This window comes from Tiliqua scincoides, chromosome 5 (genome assembly GCF_035046505.1).
Source record: "Tiliqua scincoides isolate rTilSci1 chromosome 5, rTilSci1.hap2, whole genome shotgun sequence".
Classification (NCBI taxonomy): Eukaryota; Metazoa; Chordata; class Lepidosauria; order Squamata; family Scincidae; genus Tiliqua; species Tiliqua scincoides.
The window spans coordinates 47,995,772-48,010,179 of record NC_089825.1 but is presented as its reverse complement, the minus strand read 5'-3'; the positions used below and the strand labels follow the sequence as shown (position 1 = coordinate 48,010,179).

Genomic DNA, 14,408 nt, shown 5'->3' with positions numbered 1-14,408 from the left:
TTTGTTTTTAATATGTTGTAAGCCGCCCTGGGTCCCTTTAGGGAGAAGGGCGGGATAGAAATACAGTTTATTATTATTATTATTATTATTATTATTATTATTATTATTATTATTATTATGAGCACAAATTGGACATGAAAAATGGCAATGTTCAGAAATCAGTAAGAGAGCATTTCAGTGCCTCTCGGGATGCTTGGCTGCTGACTTGGAAATTCATTCTCTTACTGAACATTTTCAAAGAGAGATGCCGGCATGAAGCTGCTGAATTGGAGTTTGTCAATATTTGTTCAGGACTCAGTCAAAACCAAGGTTTTCTCTTCCACTTATATTAGTATCACTAAATGAGGAAGGCTGTGTTATCGCCAATTGCTGTTGTTCTGAATGGTCATTGTGCTTATCTTGTATACATGTGAGCTTTGCACAGAAATGTCGCAGACTGTACTTCTTGCCTTTCATGGCCTTTTGTCCCTCCTGTTTACATGCTTTCTTTATACCCCTGCTCTGCATATACGTGACTGAAAATGCACTTCGTACATCTGATGAAGTGAGCCTTTCTTCTCAAAAGCTTGCGTCATAATAAATGTGTTAGCTTTTAAGGTACTACAACTTCTGTGTATTTGCTGAAACCAACTAGCAATGCAGGTCTACTCAGAAGTAAGCACCACTGAGTGAGTGGTGCTTCGTGACCATTCCCTACCACCTTACCTCCTTCAGCAGCATCTTCACTCCGCTCCTGAGTGTACTGGAAGGCTTTGGCCTTTGTGCTGGTTCTCTACCAGCATGTGATTTGCGCACTGCCAAAGAGCCTTTTAAGACCAGTCCTGACGGCTTTATGGAAGTCAGCATCAGTAGAAGAGGCGCTCAGACAGTGGCCAATCCAGGTAGGATTGGGCCATTACTCTCAGGTAAAAGTATTGCAATCTATTATAGCTATCCTTTTGAAATTTATCACCTTCGCATACATGACTCATGTAATGGTGGCCTTGATTTTTCGGTCCTTATAGTCCCATGTTGTCCAGTGATATGTTCCTTATATAATGATTATTCCATTTTTCCTTAAATTGGTCAAGAGTTGGCACTGGACCTGTTCATAATCTGTTCATCCTAAAAGAGTTGGTTGAGGTCAGACTAGTGCTAGGTTGCTGGGGACCCTGAGGCAAAGTCTTGTCCCAGGCCCACATAGCAACCCCTGCCCATTTCCTGCTGGTTTGCTGGTGCACTGCCCTTGATACTGAGGAATCAGAGGGCAGTTTGATCAAATGAGCCCACTGATGGATTTGGGCCCTCAGCAAATGCAAACCCTGATGCAAGCTGTAATCTTCTGACTGTGAGGGGAAAATATCAATGATTAGTAGTTTGGGAGAGTAAGATGGATATAGCTATTGATAAGAGATGTGATTTTTAGTGATAATGAAATAAAAGCACACAACACCACTTTCTGTACTTCTCATTTTTGTTAAAAAAAAACAAAAACAAATTTGCAGCAGCAGTGGCAGCAGCAAAAATAATAATAATAATAATAATAATAATAATAATAATAATAATAATAATATTGGGCTGGAGTGGGTGTATGGGCATGGGTTATTATTATTATTATTAACAGGATTTATATACTGCTTTTCAACTAAAAGTTTACAAGGCAGGTTTACAGAGAAAAATCAAATAACTAAATGGCTCCCTGTCCCAAAAGGGCTCACAATCTAAAAAGATGCAAAAGAATACCAGCAGACAGCCACTAGAACAGACACTGCTGGGGCGAGGTGGGCCAGTTACTCTCCCCCTACTAAAAAAAGAGGAGCACCCACTTGAAAAAATGCCTCTTACCCAATGACTGTGGCTGCATCTGATGACACTATAACACCTACCTAGTATACTTTTAAAGTGATTATATTTTATCATAATTTATAAAACTGTACTCTTGGAATAAAAATACACAACACTGCTTTCTGTAGTTTTCCTCCTTGAGAAAAAGGAAAATCTGCAAAAAAATAAAAAAACATTTAAGAACACCTCTAGCCATTGAGCTTGAATTCTGACACGGATGGCATTTATTTCCTTATCTTTACATCTACTATAGTACATCTGGTACAATATACTGTAATAATTGTTATGTTTTGATCAGGTCACATTTGATCGTAATCAAAGTCAGTTGTTTATGAAAGTTAATTTCCAGTTGTTTATGAAAGTTAGACACTACCAACTCCCCCACAAAAAAGGTAAGTCACTATTAGTTGTTGCTTCACTAGGAGGAGCTCATATTGCAACTCAGTGGATAGCATCAGTTGCCTAGGGGAAGCTGATTTGGTTGGAAGGGAGGGGGGGAGGTAGAGTAATCAGAGTAAATCACCCCTTTCCTATGTTAAGATATCCCACAGCTCAGACTAGTTACTATACATAAAACATATGTATGAACGGAGGCTTGGTTAAGATTTCAAAAGAAATACTTTACTCACAGTTCATAGTTGATTACATACATCTTCTGACTGGATCAGTGGCCTTACTACTTTAGAACAGGGAACCCTAGAAGCTATTCCTTTTGTGTTCAGGTGTCAGGGAGGGGGAATGTGGTCTGCCCTTATGTAGTCAGAGCACACACCCCACATGTCCTTCTCCTGTGTTTTTTCCCACAAAATCTGCCAGCTCACATGCAGCCATAACAATTCATTCCTGAGAGAGAAGAGGACTAAAGGCATTGTGGCCCCACCTTTCAGGTAGATGTACTTGGGGGGCCCTGATGGGCCCATTCAAGGATGTTCTTAAGCCATTAACATTTATTAATCCTCTTTTGTCCATTCTAGGCAACTGGCTGCATCCTGCTCAGGGTCTGGCTCTGTCTAGTGCTCATTCACATGCTCCAACACATAATCAAATCCCAATTTCACAATATAGGTAATAACTCAATTATTATGATCTAACTGGATTGAAAAGGTTATGTTCTAAAGTGGGGTTGCCCAAATCCCGGCCCGGGGGCCATTTGCGGCCCTTGAGGACCTCCAATCCGGCCCATGGGGAGCCCCCAGTCTCCAATGAGCCTCTGGCCCTCCAGAGTCTTGTTGGAGCCCACACTGGCCTAACACAACTATTCTCAGCACAAGGGCCAACTGTTTGACCTCTCGTGCAAGCTATGGGCTCCCTCTGTTACTTGCTGTTTCATGTCTGTGAAGCAGCAGCAAAGGAAAGGCTGGCCATGCTTTGAGCAAGGTTTTTGGTAGGCCCTGAGCTATTGCCAGACCTTCATTCATTCATATAAGTTCCAACTCTATTATATTCATTTATATAAATTTATTTAAATTTTAAATGTAAATTAATTCTTTTTTTCCTGGCCCCCAACACAGTGTCAGACAGATGATGTGGCCCTTCTGCCCAGAAGTTTGGACACCCCTGTTCTTAAGGAAGCTATTAGAAGAAAGAACACTTTCTGGTTCTTTGCTAGTTAACCAAATGTCAGTTAAGCAAACTCTCTTCTCTCCAAACCTTGCTTAACTAACTATTAACTCAAACACTAGAATCATTATAATCCTCCAGTGCTTTCTTCTCCAAAGGAAGAATGAACTCAGATTATTCATTCTGTTCATTCTGCTGTTACTGAAACTTTTCATGGCTCAGAGACATAAGGTGAGAGCATGTAAAAGTGTATGATGTAGCTTAATGATCAGTCACACCCTTAGCAAAATGATTTCCAGACAATTAACACATACCATTATGCAAACGTTGAATTAAAGCAATGCTAAAAAGTATCCTTGTGTTGTTGCACTGGAAATGGCAAGAGTGGGCTCTGTCACACCACCATTCTGCCCAATTCTAACTTTTTCTCATGTCCAAGCATATAGTGATTTCATATGCAAGCATATAGTGACTCTAGCTTGTCTCACGGGTAGTTTCTCTAGATGGAATGCTACTTTACAAACATTATGTGTCAAATGTTTGGCAAAGCTCTGAAATCAATGAGCATGTGATACAAAAGAAACAAATGGTGTTTTACAAATTCATTATTCCTATTCACAGATTTTATCCCTTATCGTATTTAAAATGATTACCCTCTTATAAAATGCCACCAATGTGCATAACACAGAGTCCCTGCCCTTTACAAAGATCACAATCCAAAGGGATGTAACAATAAAAGAACAGGAAAAGGGAACAAACCACAGAGAAAGGTGTGGAATATGAGCTAATCTAATTTCATGTATGTACATTTTGTTTCAGTGGGGATTAGAAATATTGTAATGGCAAAACCACACATTACATTAGAAGCATAGTTTTTCCCTGTGATGTTTTTAAAAACTTAAATTGTAATGGGGGGGGGGGGAATGAGGTTCAGGGCCATAGTTCCCCAAGAATGGGGGTATTTAATGCTTTTTATGCTGCCATCCTGATGAAAGTGCCCCCCCTCCCAAAAGCTGCTATTAGCCCCGGAAGGGAAGATGGTACTAGAGATAATAGCAGCTTTGGAAGTTTGATTTTTGTTGGGATGGCTTGGGAAAGGGTTAAATGCCTAGCCCTGAATGCATCCTCTCTATCTGATCCAAATTGCTGCCTTTCTATCTGATCAAATTCCTCCCATGGTTGCTATTTAACTTTAAAAGCACAAACAAGGGGCAAAACACTGTGTTTATAACATGTAGTTTGGCCCTAAGATGTCAAGCCAAGGATTTCATGAAAAGTAGGCTTCGCGGAAGGGCTTGAAGGAAGAGAGGTGATGTCATATATATGTTTATGGACAGAGTCACAAGGAGCAGAGAAGAGTGGGTGGAACTGCTTGCTGCAATGGCAGTTTTAAAACAGTTCAAAACTATTTTTTTAAGTGTTGAAATATGAAATAAGATCTGAATTAGAAAGAGCATGAGCTCCTGTTTTTGAAGCTATTGGGATGCAATCAATGACTGGGTAGAAGTACAGTACTGTTGTCCTTCACAGTTATGCTAAAATCCTGAATATCTCAATTATATTCTTTCACTTGTCAGCATGGTAAAGCCAGCTGACTCAACTGATTCCTGGTGAACTCTTATATCTTCCTGTGTTTGGTGCTCATTATCCTACCAGAAATTTTTCTTCCCTCTGTTGCATTGCCCAATCACAAGATGTGCAACACAATTCATGATTAACACTTTATGTGGGGCTACTCTTGATGAGTGTCCAGAAACTTCAACTGGTACAGAACACAGTTTCACATGTACTGGTTGAGGTCCATGCTTGGAGGCATATAATTCCCTATGGAAATGGAAAAGTGGGTAAATGTGGCGGAATTAATACAAACAAATAAATGTTAAGCAACACCATTAGTTTTCAGATTTATTTGGGTGATTAAAAAAAAACCCCACAACAGACAAAATGATCACAGCTACTTGTTAACTTGGGAATGACTCTTAACACCCTAGAAAGGTGAACAAATATACAGTAAAAGCTTGCTTAACTAGCACTATGTTAACCAGCACATTTGGTTAATCAGCAACTCCAGCCCCCTGAGGTGGTGGGTGGAGATGCCAGTTAATCTGGTTTGCTGCATAAAAAAGTGCTGGTTAGCAAGTCACCTATCTGCTTGCCAGCCCCCCTCCTTACCTGCTTACTGGACAGGCTCCCTGTGCAGTGCTGCCCCATGGTCCTTCCTCCGGTCCTCTAGGAATGGGAACTTTCCACTTCCTTCCTTGCGAGGGCGCTGCTTAGGAAACAGACCCTCTCCATTCCTGAGGGACCTTGGAAGGAAGGAAGGAAGGAGGAGTGGCACCACTGAAAGAGCCCAGTATGATGAGTAAAGGAGTTTGTGTGTGTGTGTGTGTGTGTGTGTGTGTGTGTGTACGTGCGCATGCACGTGCGTGGACACACACTTTCTTACAAACTGTCATTAGCATACGGGGGGGGGGCTGACAGAGCCGTAGGCCCAGGGTGCCACCCTCAGGCGGAGTGACACCACTAGTGACCAAAATAGCTAAAATCGTGATTTGTAGGAATAATTCCATCATGTGATACGTATTTTAATATCACATATATATTTGTAATTCAATGTATTTCATATGTATTTCAATATGTATTTTACAGCAGAATGCAATAAAAAAACCCGAAGTAAAACATCTCCATTCTATCAAAAGTTATGGCCAAACAACTAGAAAAGAAAAATGCAACTGTCTCAAAAAGTTCATTTCCTTAACTCAAAATGGATCAATGTGTTTGAAGAGCTAATGAGATGCTATTATGACACAATATGGAACCAAGAAGATGTTTGTAAGGTGACACCCTTGGGGGGGTGACATCACTAGTGACCAAAATTGTGGAAATGGTGGCTTTCAGGAATAATACCAACATGTTATACACCATTTGATGCACAATTTACAGCAGAATGCACTGAAAGAAACTGCATTGAAATGTTTTATCAAACATGTATTTATCAAAAGTTATAACCAAACCTGTACTGCTCTATGATAAAATCAGTAAAGTTAATGGGGGTGACACCATAAGTTATCAGACCAGGTGACACCAGCCCTAATGATGTCTTTGATAGGAGGGTTGGATGTTGTTGTACACTGGCTTAGATGACTTTTAAAGTGGATTCTAAACATTGATGGTGAACTATAGTCTTATCAGTGGTTATTAACCATGATAGCTACATTGGACCTCCAGGTGCCCAGGTGCTCCAGGTGTCCCTACAGTATGTCACTGAGTCAGGGACGGATCCTGTATTTGTGTTGGGGGGGATGAGCACTATCTTAGCTTCAGAGCCCAGGTCAACCAGGCAGGTAGACCTGGGCTCCCAGTTGAACTTGTGCCTCTGTGGCTGAGGTTTGCTGGGTGGGTAGACCTGGGCTCCCATTCTGACTGCCCTCTGAAGCTGTCTCTTCCAGGTGGGTAGACCAGGGCTCCATGTTGAACTTTTGGCCTCCTCAGCCAAGGTTGGCTGGGCACCCATGTGGACTTGAAGCTCAGATTGATTAATTTTGCCATATGGGGGGGGTGTCAAAAATTTATGGGCCCCGGGTGCCAAATGACCTTTGTATGCCACTGCATACTGTAAATGTTTTGTTCACCAGCATATTTGGTTAACTAGCAACACCCATTCCTCATAGATGCCAGTCAACAAAACTTTTGCCATAACTGTTTAACACAAATAGAAACAATAATTATGCGACTTTCAAAAAAGTTTAACATGTGGCTTTAACAAGTAATATTAGCAGAATAGCATACAATTGATACGGTTAAACTTTATATGGTTCTAGCCCAGAGATTTTGAAACCTCAAGGAAAATAAACTCAGTAAACGTTTTCAAACAAGGAAAAACATTTAGAAAAACAAGTGTGATGACAAAGTCATAATTAGCAATATCTTAATACAACTCTGACAACAATTTTACGCATTCTTTCATGCATTCTTATGCAGTGAAAATGATATATGATTTAGGAATAATGTGGAAATCTTATTAAGGCAAAGAGTTCCACCTTATTAAGTTATTACACTCATCAGGAAATAATTAGTTGTCAGACAGGATGAGTCAGCTTAAACAAAGAGAAGTTACCCCATGTTAAAGTGATTACAGTAATCTGAATCTATAGCATCCAGTTTTTTGGGGGGGGGCTTTCTATAAGGGATGAAGGTATAAATGTTATAGAGGCCAGTGATCTTTAACCTGTGGGTTGCAGCCCCAATGGAGTCATGAAGCCTCCATATCGGGGGTCACTGCAGCTTCACTATCACATTTTACAATGGCAGGAGGAGCCTGTGGAGTGCCTGGAATGGTGCTGGCACACTTGTGAAAGCTGGGCACCCTGGGACATGTTTACCACAACCTGGAAGGAGTGGGACTGGTTGCCGCAACCATCAGCTTCAATTTTGGTCAAGAGGGTGTGGGGATATATTGGGCAATCCATTGGGCCTCTGAATACCAGTTGTAGAGGAGCAATGGCAGAGTAGGAGCATGAATTTCTCTGCTGCTTGTAGACAACCATTCACTAATGAGGCTATACTATATCTCCAAAACTAGATGTGATAGGCCAAAACACATGCCATTTTTGGAATCGGCAACCCAAGTTCATATCAAACCACCATAAAGTTTGGGAAAAACTTTTCTGATCCTCAGTTTTGTAGACCTGTGCAATTAATAAATTATATTTAATAAATTATATGAAATATGGTTTTAAATTAAGTAAAATTAACATTATAATTAATATAGTGTTTAATATAACCACACGAAATCAATACATGAGTGTTTTTAGCTATTGTTTTGTCATAGTCTAAATTTTTCTTTGATGTCCTACATTTTGGGATGCCTTGGGGGATAAACTCGTTCCATACAGTGGGCTGAAGTTAGCATTCATGGTGCCTGCTCTGGGTCGGAAGAGACATCATCAAGCAGAAAGTGACATCATTAAGCAGAGGATGGCCAAAAATAAGCACTTTGTTCTCACATATTATTGTTGTTGTTATTATTAACAGTATTTATATACTGCTTTTCAACATAGAAACTCATTAGCTGCAAATTACCCAAGAGAAAATGTGCAAATCTTCTTCATAGTTTCAAGATATGAGAGCCCAATTATCACTCTGGGAAAACCCAATTATAACAGAGGGTGGATAACTTGCTTCCAGGGGCTGCATTCGGCCTGATGTGTAGCACCCTGAATTAAATAGTGACTGCAATTCTATGCATATACTTATTAGGGTGCAATCCCCACAACTGACTCAAAGAGAAGTATTTCTGAGTAAACTTATGTAGTACACGTACGTATTCAGGCGACCAATCCTATGCATGTCTACTCAGAAGTAAGTCCCATTATAGCCAATGGGGCTTCCTCCCAAGTAAGTGTGGATAAGCTAGCAGCCACAGAGCTGAATCCTAGCCATGTCTACTCAGAAGTAAGTCCCCTTATAAACAATGAGGCTTCCTCCCAGGTGTGGATAGGCTAGCAGCCACAGAGCCTAGTCCGACGCATGTCTACTCAGAAGTAAGTCCTATTATAGCCAGTGGGGCTTACTCCGAGGTACGTGTGGAGAGGACTGCAGCCACAGAGCCCAAGCCTCTGCACGTCTACTCGGAAGCAAGTGCCATTACAGACAATGGGGCTTACTCCCGGGCAAATGTGGCGAGGACTGCAGCCTGCGCCGCGAGGGACGAGCAGGAAGGCGCTGCTGCGCTCAGATCAGCCGCCAGCGGCGCGGCGCGGCCTCCATGACGGACGAAGGTCCCTCTAGCCGGCACGCCCTCTCTATGGCGGGGCGGGGCGGGGCTGACGCGCGGCCGCCGCTGCCTGTCGGGCGGGTCGCGTGATGGCTGGCGGGAGCGCCGCCGCCGCCGCGGTCGCCCTGTCACTCGCCTCCCTCCCGGCTGCGGTCCCGGCAGGAGCGGCTGTGCGGCGCCGCGCTGCCTCGGTCGCCATGGCGGAGGACGAGAAGCCGGAGTCGTCCAGCGACGGGTGAGTGAGTGGCGAGGGGCCCGGCGCCCCCGGGCTCTGCACAGGCGCGCCCGAGGCTGCCCCGGCTTGCCAGGGGACCCGGTGCAGGGGGCGCCAGGGCGTGACTAGGGTGGGGCCCGAGGGGCGCCTGCCCCGGGTGCCACCCTTGGGGGGCGCAGGACTGCCCTCAGGCTCCACCCTGGTTATGGGGAAGGCAGGACTTGTGCTGGGTGGGGAGGTAGGTGAGGCAGAGCTCCCCACCAGGGTCCTTCAAAAAGTGCCACCAAGGTGTGAGGCGCCCAAGCTCTGCGTGTGGGTTGTGAGCGCTGGGCGCCTCACACCGTGGCAGCGCTTTCCAAAGAACTCCAGAGCGCATGGGTGGTGAGCACTTGCGCACACCTCACACCAAGGCAGTGCCTCACACCATGGCGGTGCTTTTCAAAGGACTCCAGAGCGCATGGATTGTGAGCTCTGGGCACCTCACACCATGGAGGCACTTTTTGAAGGACTCCAGAGCACATGGGCTGTGAGCGCTGGGCGTCTCACACTGTGGTGGTGCTTTTCAGAGGACTCCAGAGCGCATGGGTTGTGAGCACTTGCGCGCCTCACACTGTGATGGTGCGTTTTGAAAGACTCCAGAGCTCATGGTTTGTGAACACTTGGGTGCCTCACACCACAGTGGCACTTTTCAAAGGACTTCACCTGCCTCCCCACCCACCACAGGAGGCGCTGGCAGGTGAAGGAATGGGGGCACAAAGCCACCAGTGCCACCTCCTCTGGGGAGAACCTGGTAGTGACATTACTATGTGCATGTGACATCACTGCCCTGGACTGGAGCAGTGAGTTACACCTCCAGGCAGCACTTTCAAGGGAGCACTCCAGGCAGCACTTTCAATCCCCCCTCCTGTTTGCCACCTCCTCATAGTTTGAAAAGAGTGGTGAGGGCAAGAGGACTGACAAATGGCGAGGTGACTTCATCTTCTTTTGACAGCTCCATCGCCCTACAGCTCTTTTCATATGAGGGGAAATGAAGCAAGAGCATCTCACACCTCGGGTCTGACTTCTGTTGCATATGTCTTGTCTATTTCTGCCCATTACTCCTTGCACCAGCATCACTTGCCACCCCAGTATAGATTTAGCAGGAGCTCTGTAACCAATCACACTTCTCACAAGCTACCTGTATAATAAAAATACATTCATTCATGCTTTGTGTTTGAGATGTGTGTGTAAAATGGCTTACGTGCTCTTAACAATAATAATGTGTGATGTGCCCTCCTTCTTGGTCATCCTACTTAAGAGTCAAACTGAATGTTTAGAAAGCCCCAAATTGTGTTAAAGCTGGAGATGGGGGGCAATACAGGGGCTGACAGGTGTGTTGAATTTGTCTGCCTCTGCATTTTTCTTCAAAACTGTTTCTCCCAACTCTTTTTCTCTTATGGGTTACCCCACTCTTAGACCTACTTGGAAAAAAAGGGCAGTTTTAGGACAGAAGCATTGGTGGAAGCTTCAGTGCTTCCTTTTCAGCTGTTCCCAATAAGCTTTAAATCCTCCTGTCTGCATATGCATGTGCTGTTTAGATGTTTGGCAATGACCCGATTCTTCCACCATCACATCTAGTTTGCCCCAGATCTACCTACTATATATTATTTATGCCTACTATGTATTATTTGTGCCTATACATTTCATATAACACCTGCAGTTCTGCCCCAGTATAAGGCAACCCTTTTGGGTGTACACCCCATTGATTGTATAGATTCCTGCTGCTTCACCAGAATCACCTTGAGGTGTATATTTTATAATCCAAGTCTGGATTCTGTGTTTGGCAATATGCACCTTCTTGTTGAACAATTTTATAGAGAAATGTTTGCATTAAAAAGCTTCCTGATAGCCATATTCTTCATCTTGGAAACACTGCTCCCAAATTACAGGTGGTGACCTTATGGGATGGGGGAATTTTATTCTCCTCGTATCCTGAGGCTTTCACTTCTTTGTTGTGAGTTTACATTTGAAATACGTGTAGGGCAGGGGTGTCCAAAGTTTTTGGCAGGGGGGCCACATTGTCTCTCTGACACTGTGTTGGGGGCCGGGGAAAAAAATAATTAATTTACATTCAAAATTTGAATAAATTTACATAAGTTTACATAAATGATTATATTAAAGATGAACTTATATGAATGAATGAAAGTCTTGCAATAGTTCAAGGCCTATAAAAGGCTTTGCACAAAGCAAGGCTGGCCTTTCCTTTGCTGCTGCTACTGCATCACAGACGTGAAACAACAAGCATTGGAGGGAGCCCTCATCCCACAGCTCACGCGAGAGGTCAAACAGTTGTCCTCATGCTGAGAGCAGTTGTGTCGAGCCAGTGTGGGCTCCAACAAATCTCCGGAGAGCCAGAGGCTCATTGGAGACTGGGGGCTCCCTGAGGGCCGCATTGAGAGGCCTCAAGGGCCCCAAGTGGCCCCAGGGCTGGGGTTTGGGCACCCCGGTGTTGGGGTAAAGTCCTGGTGGACCCTGTCTTGTATTAAAATCTCATAAAGTCAGCCTCAGTTTCTATGTCTATTGTAGCAGTCCCACATATACAGTTCATTAAAAATCTTCATCTGCTGGTACCCTAGCAGGCCTTGTAGTTGGAAAAAACACAACTAATATAGTACCGCAAATGCCCCCAAAACAGTGCTACCTCATATATGTCATAAGCCAAATTCCACTATTTTCCTATACATAGGAATATGATTCAGACCACTGACCTATCTAGTTCAGTATTGTCCACAGTGACTGGCAGTGCTTCTCCAAGGTTTTAGATGGGAATTTTTCTCTTCCCTACCTGAAGGTGCTGAGGATTGAACGTGGTTCTTCCACTGAGCTCCAACCCTCCTCCATCTTCTCCAAACATTCTTTTTACTGTGTTCCTTACACTATATCTAGATATATACCCAATATAACTTCCATATACTTCCCCTTCAAGTGCACAGACGGCCTCATAAATGCTTCAATTTAACATGCCCTATTATGTGCCCTAGCCTCCTTGATTGCTCCCTTCCATCATCTGAACATTGTCTATCCCTAATTATCTTTCCCCAATATACGTTGTCCGCCTTATGTGTCTACTTGTATTTTCAGTCATTCCTGTTTCTGCTTTGACTCTCACTACAAACTTCTGGTGTATGTATACAGGGTATATGTGTTCTGTCCTCTTTCTTTCTAACCATTTATTGTGTATCACCTTATTTTTATTGCATTGTCTTGACATAATTTTATCTCTTTATCCATCCCACCTGCTCAGTCCTATGTGAAGCAGATCAAAATTTTTCCTTCCTCCTGTATAGGCAATACAATGCTTTATGCTTGCTTGATGCTTTACATATTTTCTATACTAATATATGACCTATTCTTTCAACAGGAGGTATCTCTTCACTCAACCTTGTTTGGTAGCTTCTTGTCATTTACATGTTGTACCTCAAGTACCTTCTTAATAAAGAAGCCTCAATATATACTTTCTTAATATAGAGGCCTTTATGGTGCTTCTGAACTATTTTTAGTTTCATCTCAGTGTACAATGTGCACTTACTCATTCTGGTTTCCTACTGTATTTATACTGCACTTCTAATTCTACACATACTCTTATTCTTCTTTACAATATTTCCATTCTCCATTAGTGTATCCAATAGCATTTGTCCTTTTGTGCTATTTGTTTAGGCACAACGACATTCTTCTGCTCAACCCAAATGCAATACATGTTCTTGTTATCAAGAGATTGATGTCTACCAGTGTACACCAGTTGTACAGCAGTGCTTTTCTTCTATGATCCTTGAGCTTGTCATTTCTTCAAAGAATATATGTCGTGCTCTGCCATAAAAGGTTTTTCACAGCCAAACAATTGCAGCCACCCATGTGTGCACTTGACCAATACAACACCCCACCTCCACTAGTTGGGATTAAGTGCAATACAAATGCAAGAGTGTTCAAAGTGTGTCATGTTCATTTCCTCAATAATCCGTGCAAGAACTCAGACTAGTAGTAGTGTTGTCATATTATGAGAGGGGCTTGGACTTGGAATTATGGTAGTCACATGCCAAACTTAATTCATGGCTGAGGTAAGATCTGAATTTCTTGGCTCATCTGTGCTGCCCCAGCTCTGAAAAACTGCTTTAGTTCTAATCTACTACTGTCTTATTAGTAGAGATGTTCTTACATGTTTTTAATTTTTCACAATTTCATTTTTTCACATGAGGAAAAGTACAGAAAGTTATGTGTTTTTATTCCAAGAGTGCATTTTTATAAATTACAATTACTGTATAAATTATAATTACTTTAAGAATGTACTGGGTAGGTGATACTAGGTGGTATAATATCAGCAGTTGCAGTTACAGTCATTACCCATGCACACACACTCCAGTCCAGCCCAACCAACCTACAGTGACCAATATGCAGAGGTGTTAGAAAATAGTTTTGTTTTTTTTGCCACTTTTTAATTTTTGTTTTGTTTTTTAAACAAAAATGAGACGTGCAGAAGGCAGTGTTATTTTATTTCGTTAGCTCAAAAAAAATAAAAATAACTCAACCTATTGGATATGCCCTGTTCCATTCAGCATCCATCTTACTAATTTTGGGTAGAAAGTTACATCAGTGAAGTATCAACAAAGTACAAGCTTTTATTGACATGTGGCATATTTGCATACTCTTGCTTTGCATCACACTGATTCTTTGCCACATTGACATGACTACTTAAATCTTGGCAGTTGCAATACTTTAGTTACTCTGTTCTGGCCTCCCACAAACTGAGCCTGTCATGTAATCTCTGCTGTTCATCATGCCTTGAGTCAGACTAGGTTTCAGAATAAAGATGTCATGCAGTAATTTTATCATGGATCTGAATCATAGGGGAGGTGGATTCCTGACATGAAACAGCCAGTAAATTTCATGTAATTACCTTTTGCAAGTGATTACAAACCTCATGTGATAAGACAAATCACAAGTTAGTTTTATTTAAATCAGGGGCCTCCAAACTACGGCCCAGGGGGCCACATCCAGCCC

At 42.7% G+C, this 14,408-nt stretch overlaps 1 protein-coding gene across 1 annotated transcript in view; it reads left to right on the top strand.

Moving 5' to 3' along the window:
• Positions 1–9,233: 9,233 nt before the first annotated feature.
• The window catches only part of ABHD5 (abhydrolase domain containing 5, lysophosphatidic acid acyltransferase), a 33,369-nt gene continuing 28,194 nt past the window's right edge, over positions 9,234–14,408 (top strand). Inside the window, exon 1 of the mRNA XM_066630974.1 lies at positions 9,234–9,395. Within this exon, the coding sequence (XP_066487071.1) occupies positions 9,250–9,395 (146 nt within the window). The 5' untranslated portion in view covers positions 9,234–9,249. The remainder of the gene's footprint in view (positions 9,396–14,408) is intronic.